The sequence below is a fragment of the Nomascus leucogenys genome, chromosome 20 (assembly GCF_006542625.1).
Source record: "Nomascus leucogenys isolate Asia chromosome 20, Asia_NLE_v1, whole genome shotgun sequence".
Lineage (NCBI taxonomy): Eukaryota > Metazoa > Chordata > Mammalia > Primates > Hylobatidae > Nomascus > Nomascus leucogenys.
The window spans coordinates 46414707-46433829 of NC_044400.1; the positions used below are offsets into that span (position 1 = coordinate 46414707).

Below are 19123 nucleotides of genomic sequence, written 5' to 3' on the forward strand. Positions count from 1 at the left end.
CTACTAAAAATATTAGCTGGGTGTGGTGGTGCACGCCTGTAATCCCAGCTACTAGGGAGGCTGACGCCGGAGAATTGCTTGAACCCAGGAGGCAGATGTTGCAGTGAGCCGAGATTATCCCACTGTACTCCAGCCTGGGCAACAGAGTGAGACTTGTCTCAAAAAAAAAAAAAAAAAAAAAAAAGAAAAGAAAAAAAGACTGTCATTTTGGCAGAAATCTGATTAAGATAATGTTGTATCGTGGTTACTAATCCCTTTCCTTGCTTGAGGTTTTGATGTTTGTTTACATTTCAAAATATCTGACAAAGAGTGCTTAGAGATTAGTAATTTCTCAGAGGTCGTATGGGCACCTGGAAATATGGATGGGATTTCTGAGAGAAGAAAATCTGTGTTCCTGGAGAGAGAAAAGTTTAGAATAAACACAGTAATGTAAATTTTGGCATCTTGAATCTGCATCATTTTTGATATTTCATTTTTCAAAATAGTCTATAGTGCTTCATGTATATGCCTTAGCCTTTTTAATAAGGCCTTCATGATTTGATCTGTGTCTGTGGAATGCTCCAGCTTCCTTATGCTCCACACATATGCCCTGTGCTCCAAGCGTATACATGTTTTTCAGTTTGTTGTATGTCCCTTGCACTTTGAGATTTTCTTTCCTTGTACCAGAACTTTCTAGGTACCTGTATTTAGTACATCTTTCAGTCTCTTTATTACCTATTAATCTTTCTAAACCTCTCAAATATTTTCATAAGAAGGCTTATATTTACCATTTGTACTAAATTGTTTTAAATCCTAATAAATATATTTCCTGGTATTTAAACCTTTAGGTAGATGTAGAAGAATGGTGTATATACAGCATGGAACAAGAAAGGTTGTAAAGCTGAATAATTTCCAGTATTGTTATGTAGTGTGTGTTTTCATATTCATAACTTTACAGAGCTCTCAATGAAATGTGGAAGTGTCAGAACATGCTTCGGAGCCATGTACGCGAACTATTGGATTTGCACAAGCAGCCTACAGTAGGTTCACGATTTGTTTAAATTCATAGTTTATTGTAGTCACTGTTCAGATTTTCTGTAGTTCTACATAATGAAGCAAGGAAAAAGTATCTCAGTTGTTTTATTTTCCAAATGTCAGTTAAATATAATTTCTGTAGTTGTCCAAGCTAATGGTGTTTTCTAGTTTATATAAAGTTTTTAGATACTAAGAGTTTATATATAATCAATTTTCAAATAATTAGAATTAAATTTTGAGATAAAATTACATTAGACATCATATTTCTTTTTCACTGCATGATTCATGGTCTCTCAGTGTAGAGTGAATATCAGATATCAATCCTATAAATATGCCAATAGCAAACTAAAAAAGACAAGCCGTTAAATTTTTGCAAGGTGGGGAAAAAAAACTTTACATTTTTAAGTGTGTTCACTAGAATAGGTGTTCTTAACCAGGGACCATATAAACAGACCCCTCAAGGACACATGGATGCTGGAACAGGGGCGGGCAAACTTTCCTTTTTTTTTTTTTTAAATGCACAGGATCTTACTCTGTTGCCTGGGCTGTCACATAGTGGCACGATCACAGCTCACTGTAGCCTCCATGTCACTGGGCTGAGGTGATCCACCCACCTCAGCCTTCTGAATTTACGGGTGTGCTCCACCATACCCAGCTCGGTTTTGTATGTTTTTTGTAGAGGTGAGTTTTCACCATGTTGCCCAGGCTGGTGTCAAAATCCTGGGCTCATGCAGTCCGCCTGCCTAGGCCTCCCAAGTTGCTAGGATTACAGGTGTGAGATACTGCACCTAGCCTCGCAAACTTTGAAAATAAATCAACAGATAGCAAAAACATATTTTGCAAGGCATAGGGTCTGTGGTCAGATATTCAACCCTGCCTTTGCAAACTTAGTCATACACGATAAGTAAATGAATGGACATGACTATATTCCATCGAAACTACTAACAAAAACAGGTAGCTCATGGGGGCATAGTTTTCTAACTTTTGAACTAAATTATTCAAATTTAGTATAAATTAAAACTAATAATAAAGTAATGCTTTATGGGATACAGGAAAGGGAAGTTACGTTTTAGAAAGGAGGTTTTCCTGAAGGTATTTAAGTAATGGGCCACAAAGTAGCTAACAGAACTCTATTGCAGAAAAAAAAGTTTCTCCTCTTTATATTTTTAGTTAATTTTTTGTGGCATGTAGTTTCATAGTAATTCTGATATGATAAGTTTACATGTTGATTGCTTCATTGATCTTTTTTCAGTCTTCTGGCAATGTAACTTTCTTGTGAAAGTTGTATACTTGTGGTTTTTTAAGTACCTTCCTCCCAACATCTCCTTTACTTCTATTTGTCTTAATAGTTGCTACTACGTAATTCTTTGTTGTTAGTTTAGCGTATATATGTGGTAAAACCATTTTCCATTGAGCAGACTGTGATGAACTTTTTTTTTTAACATCATGAAAAATGTACAGTAATGAGTATTGATTTTTGTTACGGAAATTTGTTAACACATATGACTAGTTGTTCTTTTGTTTCTGTTTTAAATTTCAGTCAGAGGCTAACTGTTCTGCCATGTTTGGAAAACTGATGACCATAGCAAGTGAGTATGTTTATTTACTCACTAAACAGGTAGTAAACATAAATACAGACAAAGTATTTACCCAGTGGGACTATTGATTTAATGTTAAGTAAAAGAAAACAATCTTTATCTTAATTTTTGTTTCTAAGAACCAGTTAGGTTGGTTTTCTTTTAGTGGCTCCACAATATTTTCATGGCACCTGCTTTTAGCTTAGTAGAATAGTTTTTTTTTTCCTTCTCTAATATTGATTCTCTTTTAATTTTATAGAGAATTTGCCTGACCCTGGGAAAGCACAAGATTTTGTGAAGAAATTTAACCAGGTTCTTGGCGATGATGAGAAACTTCGGTCTCAGTTGGAGTTATTAATTAGCCCAACCTGTTCTTGCAAACAAGCAGATATTTGTGTGGTTAGTAAATCATACTTTACACTTTTTCTCTAGCTTTACTTACAGAAATATGTATTTCATTAAAGTCTGTTTTACATACAGTGATGTGTGTAAATTTAACAATATTGTGAGCTCTGAATTACTTTGGAGTATATCTGTTGTCAAGTTAATTCTCTATTTACCATTCACTCTCAGCCACATTCCAGGAAAATAACTAAAGAACTAAGCCAGGGAGATTGGTCTTAGGAATTTTACAAGATAAAGTACTTTGTACTTAGTAGACATTCATTAAGTATTTTCTGAATGCTTGTGTGCATGAGCATTTCTTTCATGTATTAGAATGGAAATAATCGTTGTCAATAAATTAGTAGTAGTAACATTGCCATATATCTGGTTTCATTTACAGATAAAGTAAATTCCTATCTAGACTTCTTCATTCTACTCTTGAACTCATTTCATATAAAACCAATATGCTTAATTAAAGCTATCAGGAGGGAAAACTTATGCATTCATTTATTCAGCTTTTTTTTTTTTTCGTCAGATAGTCTTCCTTTTGTCACCCAGGCTGGAGTACAGTGGCACAATCGTAGTTCACTACGCCTTAAAGTCCTGTGCTCGTGTGAATCCTGTACCCCAGCCTTCTGAATAGCTAGAACTATTGGCACACGCATCCACGCCCAGCTAAGTTTTTGAATTTTTTTGTAGGCTGTGCTCATTGGTTCAAACCTGTAATCCCAGCACTTTGGGAGTCCAAGGCGGGTGGATCACCTGAGGTTGGGAGTTCGAGACCAGCCTAGTCAACGTGGTGAAACCCCATCTCTACTAAAAATACAGAAATTTGCCAGGTGTGGTGTTACATGCCTGTAATCTGAGCTACCCAGGAGGCTGAGACAGGAGAATTGCTTGAACTTGGGAGGTGGAGGTTGCAGTGAGCCGAGATCATGCCACTGCACACCAGCCTGGGTGGCAGAATGAGACTGTCTCAAGAAAAGGAAAAAATAAAAATTTTTGTCTCTATGTTGCCCAGGGTGGTCTCAAACTCCTTCATGTGATCTTCTCACCTCACTGCAACCTCCACCTCCTGGGTTCAGATGATTCTTGTGCCTCAGCCTTCCGAGTAGCTGAGATTACAGGCATGCGCCATCACATCTGGCTAATTTTTTGTATTATTAGTAGAGATGGGTTTTCACCATGTTGGCCAGGCTGATCTTGAACTCCTTACCTCAGGTGATCCACCCACCTCGGCCTCCCAAAGTGCTGGGGTTACAGGCATGAGCCACACACCCAGGCAAAAGATTATTGATGTATCTAAAATGGTATACTGCATAACAACATTTTGGCCAAAGATAAGACCACATATATTTTGGGAGTCTCATAATATTATAACAGAACTCAGGTTGATGGGTGTAGCAGACTACCATGACACATGTATACCTATGTAACAAACCTGCACATTCTGCACATGTATCCCATAACTTGAAGTATTAAAAAAAAAAAAAGATTATAACGGAACTGAAGGATTCCTATCACCTAGTGACATCTTGGTGATCCTGACCCGGCGTAGCCCTAGGCTAATGTGTATGGTTGTATCTTAGTTTTGCGCAAAAAAAAGTTTTAAAACTTTTTTTTTAAAACAGGGTTTTGCTCTGTCACCCAGACTGGAGTGCAGTGATGTTATCATGGCCCACTGCATTCTCAGCCTCCTGGGTTCACGTGATCCTCTCCCTTCAATCTCCTGAGTAGCTGGGTCTATAGGCACATGCCACCATGCCCAGCTAATTTTTTATTTTTTGTAGAGACAGGGTTTCTCCATGTTGTCCAGGCTGGTCTGGAACTCCTGAGCTCAAGAAACCTACCTGCCTCAGCCCCACAAAGTATTGGGATTACAGGTGTGAGCCACCACATGCAGCCAAAAAAATTTCTAATAGGAAGAAGCTAGTAGAATAAGGATATAAGGAAAGAAAACATTTTGTTTACCGCTGTACACAAAATATGTTTTAAGCTAAGTGTTACTACAAAAGAGTCAAAAAGCTAAAAAAAAAAAAAAAAAAAAAAAGATCAGTGCATTGGCTCACACACCTGTAATCCCAGCACTTTGGGAGGCCTAGGCAGGAGGATCACTTGAAGCCAGGAGTTTAAGACCAACCTGGGCAATATATCAAGACCCCTGCCTCTACAAAACATTAAAGAAAACTGGCTGCACATGGTGGCACACACCTGTAGTCCTGACTACTCCGGAAGCCGAGACAGGAGGATCGCTTGAGCCCAGGATTTTAAGCCTACAGTGAGCTATGGTCACACCACTGCATTCCAGCCTGGGTGACAGAACAAGATCCTATCTCCAAAAATCTTTTTAAAAGCTAAAAAAAAAAGAAAAAAAACTCGGCCAGGTGTGGTGGCTCACACCTGTAATCCCAGCACTTTGGGAGGCCAAGGCGGGCAGATCACGAGGTCGGGAGATCGAGACCATCCTGGCTAACACGGTGAGACCTCGTCTCTACTAAAAATACAAAAAAAAAAAAAAAAAAAAAATTAGCTGAGCGTGGTGGCGGGCGCCTGTAGTCCCAGCTACTCTGGAGGTCGAGGCAGGAGAATGGCTTGAACCCGGGAGGCGGAGCTTGTAGTGAGCTGAGATCGCGCCACTCCACTCCAGCCTGGGCAACAGAGTGAGACTCTGTCTCAAAAACAAACAAGCAAACAAAAACAAACCCTTGAAGTTCATCAGGTAAAAATATTACAAAAAGCTAAGGATAATTTATCATTGAAGAAAGAAAAAGTGTTTAAACTTAGTGCTGCCTAAGTGTACAGTGTTTATATATATAAAGTCTACAGTAGTGTACTGTAATGTCCTATTTCTTCACATTCACTCACCACTTACTCACTGACTTACCCAGATCAACTTCCAGTCCCGTAAGCTTCATTTATGGTAAGTGCTCTATATGTAGGTGACTGTTTTTTTATCTTTTATATGGCATTTTTATTATATGGTTTATATTGTGTTTTTATCTTTTATATTTTTACCCTATGTTTAGATAATGTTTTAATACACAAATACCACTGTGTTACAGTTCCCTACAGTATTTAGCATAGTAACATGCTGTCCAGTTTTGTAGCATAGCAGTAGTACCCTATACCATTTAGGTTTGTGTGCATGTACTCTGATGTTCACATGATGAAATTCCGTTAACAACACCTTTCTCAAAATCTGTCTCCACCATTGAGTGATGGATAATTCTTTGTGTGTGTGGGCGGGGGGAGGGTATGTATTTCTCCGTGTAAGGGCCCTGCACTGCCCTATTGGATTTAAATAAATAATCCTTCTCACAATGTTACACATAAATGTCAAGTACTATGCTTGGGACCAGGCTTATAGAGACAAATAAGAGAAATGTAATTTCAATTACATATGTCTAACTTTGTTCTAGAAGGGATTAGAGTTGATAGTTTTAAAACAACTTATAAAGGATAAGGACTATAATAGATGTATATGCAAAGAGGTCTAGCTGCATAGAACATGTATCTTTTATTCAGCATAGAGATCTGAATACCAATAATTAGGAGGACATGGGGAGGAAAACCAATTTAGGGAAGAGAAGAGTGGGCTTATCTCTCAGGGCTAGGAATGTGGATGTGCCAAATGCCCAGACTACCTCAACCTTTGCACTTCTTTTTAAAATTTTATTTACTTACTTATTTTTTTCTTTTTTTGAGATAGAGTCTTGCTCTGTCACCCAGGCTGGAGTGTAATGACACAATCTCAGCTCACTGTAACCTCTGCATCTAGGGCTCAAATGATCCCCCTGCCTCAGCCTCCCAAGTAGCTGGGACTACAGGCATGCGCTATCATGCCTGACTAATTTTTGTATTTTTAATAGAGACGAGATTTCACCATGTTGCCCAGGCTGGTCTTGAACTCTTGGACTCAAGTGATCCTACCCACCTTGGCCTCCCAAAGTAGCAGGATTATAGGCATGATCCACCATGCCCAATAAGCTTTGTACTTCTGAGCTGAGTAATTTGCTGAAAACGCTTAACAGTTTCATTGACTTCTTTGGCATTTAGAATTCTAGTTCCAGAGTACTGTGTCCTGCAGAGAATCTACTATTATAATTAGATCAGACAATGAAATAGCTTGAAAAGGCTGGGCGCGGTGGCTCACTGTTGTAATCCTAACACTGTGAATGCAACAGCCACACAGTATAGCCAATCAGTGCTCTTGATATTAGGAACCAGTGAGGTAGAAATGAATATTGCACTTGCAGTGGTAAGAGCATGAGTTCATTATACCTTCTTTCCTAGCTCTTATATTAGCATTGTGTGACTTGAGTATGTTATTTAACTATATGTTCTCATATGTAAAGTGGGACTTAGAATACTCCTTAGGCACACATGAAAACAACCTCTGTTAGAGTACCTCTATGAGTTTGTCCTTTCCCCTATGGGCTACTGAATATTATTTACATATTTCCTCTAATAGCCCCATTCCTCTTCTGATGTAGAAGAATAAAGAAAAATATGCAAATGTAAAATTTAGTTCTCTCATTCTGTGTAGCTTGCATTCCATCCTTGAGAATTCCTTCTCTGTGCCCTAATGTGTATTTATCACTACCTCCTTATTTTCATAAATTAAAATCATATCTCACTTCTCAAGAGGTAGATATTACTTGGTATGAGAGTCAGTAGGCATAGAAATCATATTTTCTTCCCTCTTTGTCCAAGTTCCATTTCTGAAAAATCTTAGCAAAAATACTTTGAGCAAAGATTATCAGCTGAGACATGTGTATTTGTGTGTGGGGTGGGGGATATAATGAATGAGAGTGAGCGGTGGAATTGAAATGTGATATATAGATTTACTTTCTCTTTAGAATTCAGGTTTTAGGTTTCTACACCTTGCCTAGAGAAGGACCACATATTTGCCATAGCTTCAGCTGTGCATCCTAGTTTATGCTCCATTGCCCCCCTATGAGAGTGGTCCCCAAATTTTAATATTTTCCAGGAAGCTTGTTTATTCAGCATTTAATGAAACAGTTCTCGGTTTGAATATCAGCTATATCGTTTACTACCAATATGACCTTTAGTAAGTTACTCAGTATTTTTAAGCCTCCTTATTCATTTTCTTCACCTATAAATATTATCAACCTCATAGGATTTTTAAAAGAATAATGTAAAATGAAATTTTATATGTGGCCTAATGCAGGGCCCCCTGCACTGCCTGCAGGGTTTCAATAAATGGTCATTTTTATAGGTCTTACCCTTACAAAGAGTAGGGATCTTTAAAATAGGTATGATGTAGCATCATGAATCTCTCCATCTTTTAACCAAGTCTCAACGTGAGTGGTTTATGGACTACACTTTTAAAAACCCTCCTCTACCTAATTACCTGGATATGCATTGTATCTTCAGAAGTCCAAATATCTTTCTTGATCACACACTTACAATTCACTGCATGATTAAATAAATTTTATAATACATAGTTTCTCATGGAGCTTGCAGAATAAGTGACAGAGGCTGACAAATATTTCCATTGAATTGTGTGCTTTGGTAAAATAAAGGAGCATTACTCATTCCAGGCAGGGGTGGAAATAGGTCCAGGAATGGCTTCTTCTAGAATAAGTGACTCCTAAGTTGAGTCTTAAAGGATGAATAGGAATTAGACCATTGTGTGAAGAACGACTGCTATATTTTCAGTTTGGCTGACTGGATATCAGAGGAGATGCTTTAGGGAAGAAGATAGCCTCTTTGCAGTTGTGTTCAGAAGTGTTGAGATTCAGGCCTGGTTCTATGTATTAGCACAGTTACATCACTTGGAGAAGAAATGAAAGAGAAGACAAATCTGAGAATGGCCTCTGTCTCTCTCTCTTTGTGTGTGTGTGTTGTGTGTGTGTTTAGACAGCGTCTCACCGTGTTGCCCAGTCTGTGGAGTACAGTGGTGTGATCGTAGCTCATTACAGCCTTGACCTCCTGGGCTCAAGTTATCCTCCTACCTCAGCCTCCCAAGTAGCTGGGACTACAGATGTGTGCCACCATACCCAGCTAATTTTTTGATTTTTTGTAGAAATGAGATCTCACTGTGTTGCCCATGCTGGTCTCATACTGCTGAGCTCAAGTGATCCTCCTGCCTCAGCCCTGTTTCCATTTAGTTATATCTTTTTATAATTCAGTGAGTATAATGCACGTCACTGTAATATGAAAGTTAAAACTTTGGAAGTTGCCTTTTTTTTTTTTTTTTTTTTTTTTTGAGACGGAGTCTCACTCTTGTTGCCCAGGCTGGAGTGCAGTGGTGTGGTCTCAGCTCACTGCAACCTCTCCCTCCCAGGTTCAAGCAATTTTCCTGCCTCAGCCTCCTGAATAGCTGGGATTACAGGCGCCCGCCACCAGGCCTGGCTAATTTTTTTGTAGTTTTAGTAGAGATGGGGCTTCACCATGTTGGCCAGGCTGTCTCAAACTCCTGATCTCAGGCCATCCGCCTGCCTCGGCCTCCCAAAGTGCTGGGATTACAGGCGTGAGCCACTGCCCCTGGCCGGAAGTTGCTTCTTGTAAGAAACCGCTATATCCTTATCTAGATTACTGATTCCAGCTGCAACAAATATTGATAATATTAAATTTCCTACGAATTTATTTTCAGTAGCCATGATAACAGTAATTGTGCCACAAGGATAATAAGTGTGCACATGAAAGAATACCTTTTTAAAACAAGATTTGGTTTTGGTTTTGGTTTTTTTCCGAGATGGAGTCGCTCTGTCACCCAGGCTGGAGTGCAGTGGTGGGATCTCGGCTCACTGCAACCTCCACCTCCTAGGTTCAAGTGATTCTCGTGCCTCAGCCTCCTGAGTGGCTAGGATTACAGGCATGCATCACCACACTCAGCTAATTTTTGTGATTTTAGTAGAGACAGGGTTTCACCATGTTGGTTGGTCTTGCACTACTGACCCCACCCGCCTCAGCCCTCCAAAGTGCTGGGAGTACAGGCATGAACCATGTGACTGGCCTAAAACAATTTTTTTTCTAATTGTCAAAAGAAAAAGATGTACAAAGAGGAAAGGGGTAAAATATGGACACAGTGTTTTTTAAGCTCTTTCAGTATTTTATTTTAAAAATCGGATTGATAAATTATAAGCATATTGAAAATAAAGCTTAATCTTTTTGATATTTCTTGAGTACTTAAACAATGTATGCAATTAATAAATATATACTAGTAGTAGTATTAATATACATTGCTACCATAGATTTGATCAGAAATTTCCAAAACATTGTCATGCATACAGACAACTATTTGGTTTTGTTTTGAAACTTTCTGCCAACCGTCCTTTCCTAAAAGGTAAAGTATTGTTATGAGCGATTACCTCAATGTAAGATTGTTATGTGAGAATACAAAAGTGTCACTTTAAAAACCGTTTATCTAGTATTAGCGTTTATATATGTAGGTGTATTTCTGTTACTGTATTTAAATGATTGTGCGTTCTTCTTTTTCCCTCAGCACTTTTAAAATTCTTTCTATGTTTACATATCATAATTGCCTTTTCTAATGCCTACTTTTTTTATTTATTATTGACCTTTTCTAAGGCACTGGTAATACAGTTTGCCTAGCAGTTTTCCAGTAGTCATATTGTTGTTAGATAATCTGTGACATACTTTTCTTAGGTTAAAGCAACCTAACTGTACTAGAGGGGAAAATAGTCCCCTTTTAGGGATATTTCCTCCCATAAGGTTTCTAAAGACAATATAGTATTTAAATTCAGATTTAAAATGTGAACCTGTAGTTTACAGGAAAGTATGTAAGGGATTAACCACTGAATATTTTTCTTTTCTCTAATGCTGAAATATTGCTCAGCTAATTACAGCTTGTTACAATGAGTTAGACATCTGCTAATGACTAAGAAATTTCCTTCAGAATCTCAGTCCTTTGGACTTAGACTATTAACAAATATATATGATATCGAATTTAACCTTTGTAATTTATATCAAGATATAACTGAGTTTATAGTAGAAATCTTTTCTCCTTTGTTATGAACATCTTTCACTAAAATATATTTTTATGAGAAAATCTTTTTTTTTTTTTTTTGAGGTGGAGTCTCATTCTGTCGCCCAGGCTGGAGTGCAGTGGTGCAATCTCAGCTCACTGCATTGCAAGCTCCGCCTCCCGGGTTCACACCATTCTCCTGGCTCAGCCTCCCAAGTAGCTGGGACTACAGGCGCCCGCCACCAAGCCCAGCTAATTTTTTTTTGTATTTTAGGTAGAGATGGGTTTTCACCGTGTTAGCCAGGATGGTCTCAAACTCCTGACCTCGTGATCCACCCGCCTCGGCCTCCTGAAGTGCTGGGATTACAGGCGTGAGCCACTGCGCCCGGCCGAGAAAATCTTATAAATAGAATGATATAATTTGTTATTGCTTTGTAGTTTAGAAAGTTTAGAACACATATTTAACGTTCATTATCTCCTCAGCTAAGATACCTATTTATGCATTTTTATGATTAAAAGCATTGTTCTTAAATTTCTTTCCCAAGTGTCCAGCACGTTATAAATTTAACTCTGTCTTTGGAGGAGTCAGTCTCCATAATTACTAAGTCCTCATCTTCAGAAACTTCCAGCAAGAATGTCTTTCTTGGTAGGAACATTTGATCTAATACCATAATCTTTATTTATTTATTTATGTATTTTTTGACACAGTATCTCACTCTGTGGCTCAGGCTGGAATGCAGTGGTGTGATCTCGGCTCACTGCAACCTCCACCTCCTGGGTTCAAGCGATTCTGCTGCCTCAGTCTCCCGAGTAGCTGGGACTACAGGCATGTATCACCACGCCTGACTAATTTTTTAATATTTTTAGTGGAGATGGGGTTTCACCATGTTGGTCAGGCTGGTCTCAAAACTCCTGACCTCAAATGATCCGTCACCTCGGCCTCCCAAAGTGCTGGGATTATAGGCATGAGCCACTGCGCGTGGCCTAATACCATAATCTTTGAGCTTAAATGGATAGTTAAGTTTTGTTTTTTTTTTTTTTTTTTTTTGTTTTTGAGCCAGGGTCTGTGCAGCTGTGCAATCTCAGGTGGTCACTGCAACCTCTGCCTACCAGGCTCAAGTGATCCCCCCCACTTCAGCCTCCTGAGTAGCTGGAACCCCAGGCGTGCGCCATCACGCCTGGCTAATTTTTTGTATTTTTTGGTAGAAACAGGGTTTTGCCTGTTTCCCAGACTGGTCTCAAACTCTTGAGCTCAGGCAATCCACCTGCCGTGGCCTCCCAAAGTGCTTTGATTACAGGCATGAGCCACTGCTCCTGGCTGAGAGTTACTTTTATTATTGGGGTCATCTATCAGCCTTCCATAATTATATGTCTAACTTATAAATAAAATTCCAGGGGTGTACAGGGTTCTCATTTATCCTCCACCTATGTTCTTCCAGAACTGAAAAATTTTGCAAGTATTTATATATGTACTAATATGTTTTTCTTTTTCTTTTTCTTTTTCTTTTTTTTTTTTTTTTGAGACAGAGTCTCACTGTCGCCCAGGCTGGAGTGCAGTGGCGCGATCTCGGCTCACTGCAGGCTCCGCCCCCTGGGGTTCACGCCATTCTCCTGCCTCAGCCTCCTGAGTAGCTGGGACTACAGGTGCCCGCCACCTTGCCTGGCTAATTTTTTTTGTATTTTTAGTAGAGACGGGGTTTCACTGTGTTAGCCAGGATGGTCTCGATCTCCTGACCTCGTGATCCGCCTGCCTCGGCCTCCCAAAGTGCTGGGATTACAGGCGTGAGCCACCATGCCTGGCCTTTTTGTTTTTTTTGAGACAGAGTTGCTCTTGTTGCCCAGGCTGGAGTGCAAATGGCATGATCTCAGCTCACCGCAGCCTCCGCCTCCCAGGTTCAAGCAATTCTCCTGCCTCAGCCTCCCGAGTAGCTGGGATTACAGGCATGTGCCAAGCCCGGCTAATTTTGTATTTTTAATAGAGACGGGGTTTCTCCATGTTTGTCAGGCTGGTCTCGAACTCCTGACCTCAGGTGATCCGCCCACCTCAGCCTCCCAAAGTGCTGGGATTACAGGCGTGAGCCACCCGCACCCAGCCTGAATATGTATTTTTTAAAAAACAAATTAACTGGCCAGTCACAGTGGCTTATGCCTATAATCCCAGCATTTTTGGGAGGCCAAGGCGGGTGGATCACCTGAGTTCGGGAGTTCGAGACCAGCCTGGCCAACATGACGAAACCCCATGTCTAATAAAAATATAAAATTAGCCGGGCATGGTGGCATGCATGTTTAAACCCAGCTGCTATGGAGGCTGAGGCAGGAGAGTTGTTTGAACCCAGGAAGCGGAGGTTGCAGTGAGCCAAGATTGTGCCACTGCATTCCAGCCTGAGTGACAGAGCGAGACTCCGGCTCAAAAAAAAAAAAAATTAACTGAAACAAAACACAATGTTCTGTCAAATTATGAATTAAAACCAATAAAGCATACCCATAAAAGTACAAATTGTTTTTATTCTAAATTAGAGTATTAAAAAGGTTGCGATAGGCCAGGCATGGTGGCTCAAGCCTGTAATCCCAGCACTTTGGGAGGCCGAGGCAGGTGGATCACTTGAGGTCAGGAATTTGAGACCAGCCTGGCCAACATGGTGAAGCCCCATCTCTACAAAAATACAAAAATTAGCTGGGCATGGAGGCACGTGCCTGTAATCCCAGCTACTCTGGAGCCTGAGGCAGGAGAATCATTTGAACTCAGGAGGTGGAGGTTGCAGTGAGCTGAGATCGTGCCACTGCACTCTAGCCTAGTGATAAAGTTAGACTCCGTCTCAAAAAAAAAAAAAAAAAGTTGCTATATTAACCAATAATTTCATTGAAGAATTGTGAGGCAAGGCTGTGTTCATTCAGAAACCACATCATCCACTTTTCTCTGCTGTTCAGATTTTGCAGTCATTGCTTGGTGGGTGTAAAAGTTTTAGTCAGGGCCTAGAGCAGACAATTCTTAACTACTTATGCTGGTTTTGAATATTTCAGTTCCTTTGTTTGGCCTACAGTCATTTTTCTTTTCAAAAATATGAAAACAAGTCACATTTTTGGTAAAACTCCTTTCTTTCTATAGAGAGAAATAGCCCGGAAACTTGCAAATCCTAAGCAACCAACAAATCCTTTTCTAGAGATGGTCAAATTTCTGTTGGAAAGAATCGCACCTGTGCACATTGATTCAGAAGCCATAAGGTAAGCCAAGAAGTATATTCGCTCAAAAATAAATAATAATCTGAAACTACAATGTTGTTAATTTAAATTCTGGGCTCCTAAAAACCTCTGTATGTCTCTTTTTAATCACTGGGGTGTACATCATTCAAGTTGAAGGGAAAGCCTTCTCATTTTATCATCTTTAGCTTTATATAATGCTTTCTGTTTTCAAAGACTGCTTATGTTTATTTTTAGCTTATGCGTTCTCATTAAAGAAAACTTAGAACAAAGAGAAAGACAGAAAAAGGAATATTTTAGATCTGTGTGGCTGTTGACCAACCTCTGAGTTTTCTTAAGCATTTTAATGGCCCTATAATATTCTGTAGTACATATTATATATACCACTGTTCATTTGATGTGTGAGAACAGAATGGCATATTGGAAAGTGGAGAGGATTATCTTTAGGCAAATTTTGTTTCAAAACATAAGTCTACTTTGTGGCTTTGGATAAAGTCTTTGAATTTTCATTTATTTTCAACTTTAATATGGGCATAAAATCTTCTTGTTGGATGATTATGTTAATTTGAGGTAATATATAAAAGGTAAGCAGCCTGGTGTCATAGACATTAGTTAAGAGCTATTGATTTTTCATTACGTATTCTGATGATTTCAGACTTTTCAAACTTCTAGTAATGCTTTTCTCTTGCACCAATCATTTTTCCAGTAGATAAGCTATATATCTTTCCATATTCAGTTACTATGCAGCACTTGTTGGTTTTTTTTCCAAACAGCCTAGAATTCAGAGATCAGTTCCAGTACTCAAGCTTCACTGTTTATTTCACCTTAGGTGAATCACTGATGTGGCTGTATTGAAATGCTGATTATATTCATTTGCTAGGGCTTTCATAACAAAATACCCCAAAGTGCCTGGCCTGAACAAAAGAAATTTATTTTCTCACAGTTCTGGAGGTGTAAGCCTGAGATCCAAGGTATCAGCAATTTTTAATTTTTTTCCTGAAGCCTCTCACCTTCATATACAGATGGCTTCCTTCTCACTGTGTCCTCTTGTGGTCTTTTCTCTGTGCACCCAGCATGTCTATGTCCTAATCTCTTGCAGAACAATAGTCATATTGGATTAGGCCCCACCCATTCAATCTTATTTTACCTTGATTATCTCTTTAAAGGCCTTATCTCTAAATACAGTCACATTCTGAGATACTGGGGATTAGAATTCATATGAATTTGGGAGAAACACGTCAGCCCGTAACATAATAAATGTACATATATTCAGGCTATGTCTGATAATTTAATACATTTATACAAATTGTGAAGATCAAGTCAGTGTATTGGTGATATACATCACCTTAAATATTCATCTTTATGCTAGAAAACTATAGTCACTCTACCAATCTCTAAAACACTAGTCGTTCTACATCTGTTAATTAACCTCTCTTTATTCCCCCTTTCTCACCCTTCCCAGCTTCTTGTAACTACCAGTCTACTGTGTCATTATGAGGTTCACATTTTTGACTCCCACATATGACTGCGAATATGCAGTATTTGTTTTTTTTTTGTTCTTGGCTTGTTTTATTTAATGTAATGAGCTCCATTTGCATACGTGTTGCTACAAATGGCAGGATTTCGTTCTTTTTTTATGGCTGAATAATTTTTCATTGTACATATATACCACATTTTCTCCATTCGTTGATGTGCACTTAGGTTCATTCCATATTTGGCTATTGTGAATAGTGACACAATAAACATAGGACTGCAGATATCTCTTCAATATATTAATTTCCTTTTTAAAAAATATATACCCAGTAGTGGAATTGCTAGATCACATAGTAGATGTAGTTTTAGTTTTTTGAGGAACCTCCATACAGTTTTCCTTAGTGGCTATGCTAATTTACATTCCCAACAACAGTGTACGAGGGTTCACTTTTTTCTACATCCTCGCTGGCATCCATTATTCTCTGTCTTGTTGATAAAGAGCCTTTTTTTTTTTTTTTTTTTTTTTTTTTTTTTTGCTGGAGTCTTGCTCTGTTGCCAGCTGGAGTGCGGTGGCGCCATCTCGGCTTACTGCAATCTTCGCCTCCCAGGTTCAAGCAGTTCTCCTGCCTCAGCCTCCCGAGTAGCTAGGACTACAGGTGCACGCCACCATGCCCAGCTAATTTTTGTTTTTTAGTAGAGACCGGGTTTCACCATGTTGGCCAGGGTGGTCTCAATCTCTTGACCTCGTGATCTGCCTGCCTCAGCCTCCCAAAGTGCTGGAATTATAGGCGTGAGCCATTGCGCCTGGCTTCTTTTCCCACTTTTAAATTGGATTTTTGTGTGTGTGGTTTTGATTTTTTGTCTGGTGTTTTTTTGTTTTGTTTTGTTTTGTTATTTTGCTATTGAGTTGTTTGAACTCCTTACATGTTCTGGTTATTAATCAGTTGACACAGGGATAATTTGCTAATATTTTCTCATTCTGTGGGTTGTCTCTTCGCTTTTTTTATTGCTCCCTTAGCTGTGCAGCACCATTTTAGCTTACTGTAATCCTATTTTTCTGTTTTTGCTTTGGTTGCCTGTGCTTTGGGGATGTTAACACAAACTTGGCTCAGATCAATGTCTTTAAGCATTATCCTAGCATTTTCAGCTAGTAGTTTCATCCACTAGGTCTTAATCCATTTTGATTTGATTTTTTTAGAAGATGAGGGATAGGAGCCTATCACTGATGAACATAGATGCAAAAATCCTCAAAAATACTAGCAACCTGCTTTCAATAACACATTAAAAATATTCATCACGATAAAGTGGAATTCATCCCAGGGATGCAGGGATGGTTCATAAATCATATATCGATAAACATGATTCATCATATTAATAGAACCAAGAATAAAAACCGTATAGTCATCTTAATAGGTACTGAAAAAACATTCAACAAAATTCAACATTACTTTATGATAAATACCCTCAGCAAAATAGTTATAGAGGGAACATACCTCAAAATAATAAGGGCCATATGTGACACACCCACACCGAACATTGTGCTGAATGGGGTAAATTGAAAGGCTTTCATCTAATATCTGGAATAAGATATGGAAACCACTTCTACCACCTTTATTGAACAAATTACTGGAAGTCCTAGCCAGAGCAATTAGTCAAAAGGAAAAAAGCCCATCCAAATTTAGCAAGAAAGAAGTCAAATTAGCCTTGTTCGCAGATGACATTGTCATAGAAAAAGCTAAAGACTCCACCGAAAAACTGTTTTCAACAGATAAATGAATTCATTATAGTTGCAGGATACAAAATCAACATACAAAACTCAGTAGCATCTACGTATGCCAACAGCAAACAATCTGAAAAATCCAGAAAGCAATCTTATTTACAATAGCTACAAAGAATATTAAATACCTAATAATCAACTTAACCAAATAAGTGAAAGATCTATTACAAGAAATATTTTAAAACGCTGATGGAAGAAATTAAAGACACACAAAAAATGGAAAGATATTCCATGCTCATGGAATGGAAAAATTTAAAAAAAAAATTTTTTTTTTTGAGATGGTATTTCGCTCTTGTTGCCCAGGCTGGAGTACAATGGTGCGATCTTGGCTCACTGCAGCCTCCACCTCCCGTGTTCAAGCAATTCTCCTGCCTCAGCCTCCCGAGTAGCCAGGATTACAGGCATGCGCCACTGCGCCCGCCTAATTTTGTATTTTTAGTAGAGACGGGGTTTCTCTATGTTGGTCGGGCTGGTCTCAAACTCCCGACTTCAGGTGACCCGCTCACTTCGGCCTCCCAAAGTGCTGGGATTATAGGTGTGAGCCACCCCGCCCGGCCAAAATCAATATTGTTAAAATGACAGTACTACTCAAAGTAATTTACAGATTAAATGCAGTGTCTATCAAAATACAAATGACATTCTTCACAGAAATAGAAAAAACAATCCTAACATTTACATGGAACCACAAAAGACTGAAATAACGAAAGCAATATGAGGAAAAAGAACAAAAGCTGGAGCCATCAAACTACCTGACTTTAAAATATACTACAAAACTACAGTAACCAAATCAACATGATACTGGCATAAAAACTAGACACATCTAAAGGAACAGAATTGAGAACCCAGATACATATTGGTGCTTTTTCGGCCAGCTCATTTCTGACAGAGGTGTCAAGAACATACAAGGAGGGAAAGGATAGTCTCTACAATAAATTGTGCTGGGAAAACTGATTAGCAGAAGAATGAAACTAGACCCCTATCTCTCATCTCTCAACATACAAAAAAATCAAAATTGACTTTTTTCTTTCTCTTTTTTTGAGACAAGGTCTTGCTCTGTCACCCAGGCTGGAGTACAGTGACATGATCATAGTTCACTGCAGCCTTGACCTCCTGGGCTCAGGTGATGCTCCTCCCTCAGCTTCCAGAGTAGATGGGACCATAGGCACATGCCACCACAACTGGCTAATTTTGTGAGGGTGTTTTTTTTTTGTTTTTTTTTTGTTTTGTTTTGGTTTTGGTAGAGACAGGGTTTCACCATGCCGTCCAGGCTGGTCTCGAACTCCTGGACCTAAGCGACCCACCGACCTCGGCCTCCAAAAATGTTGGGATTACAGGCGTGAGCCTCTATACCCAGCCCTTTTTAATGAAGATTTTCTTTTATTTTTCTCTTTACTTTTTTGGATACACGATCTCACTCTGTCGCCCAGGCTGAAATGTAGCTGAAATGCACAACCCTGGCTCACTGTTGTGTAGGCTCAAACGATCTCAGACCTGAGCCCCCTGAGTAGGTGGAACTATAGGTGTGCGTCACCATGCTCAGCTAATTTTTTAAAATTTCTTTTGTAGAAGAAGCAGTTTTGCCATGTTGCCCAGGCTGGTTTTGAGCTCCTGGGCACAAGTGATCTGCCCACCTTGGCCTCCTAAAGTGCTGGTATTTCAGGCATGAGCCACCATGCCTAAGTTTTTTTTTCTCTTCTCCTTTTTCTTTTTCTTTTCCTTTCTTTTTTTTTTTTGTAGAAGGAATCT

At 39.1% G+C, this 19123-nt stretch overlaps 1 protein-coding gene across 1 annotated transcript in view; it reads left to right on the forward strand.

Annotated features, from left to right (window-relative positions):
• Window positions 1-19123, forward strand: part of PDS5A (PDS5 cohesin associated factor A) — a 164854-nt gene that overhangs the window by 80041 nt on the left and 65690 nt on the right. Inside the window, exons 14-17 of the mRNA XM_003258602.4 lie at window positions 938-1019; window positions 2555-2603; window positions 2851-2990; window positions 14036-14151. Of these exons, the coding sequence (XP_003258650.3) occupies window positions 938-1019; window positions 2555-2603; window positions 2851-2990; window positions 14036-14151 (387 nt within the window). The remainder of the gene's footprint in view (window positions 1-937; window positions 1020-2554; window positions 2604-2850; window positions 2991-14035; window positions 14152-19123) is intronic.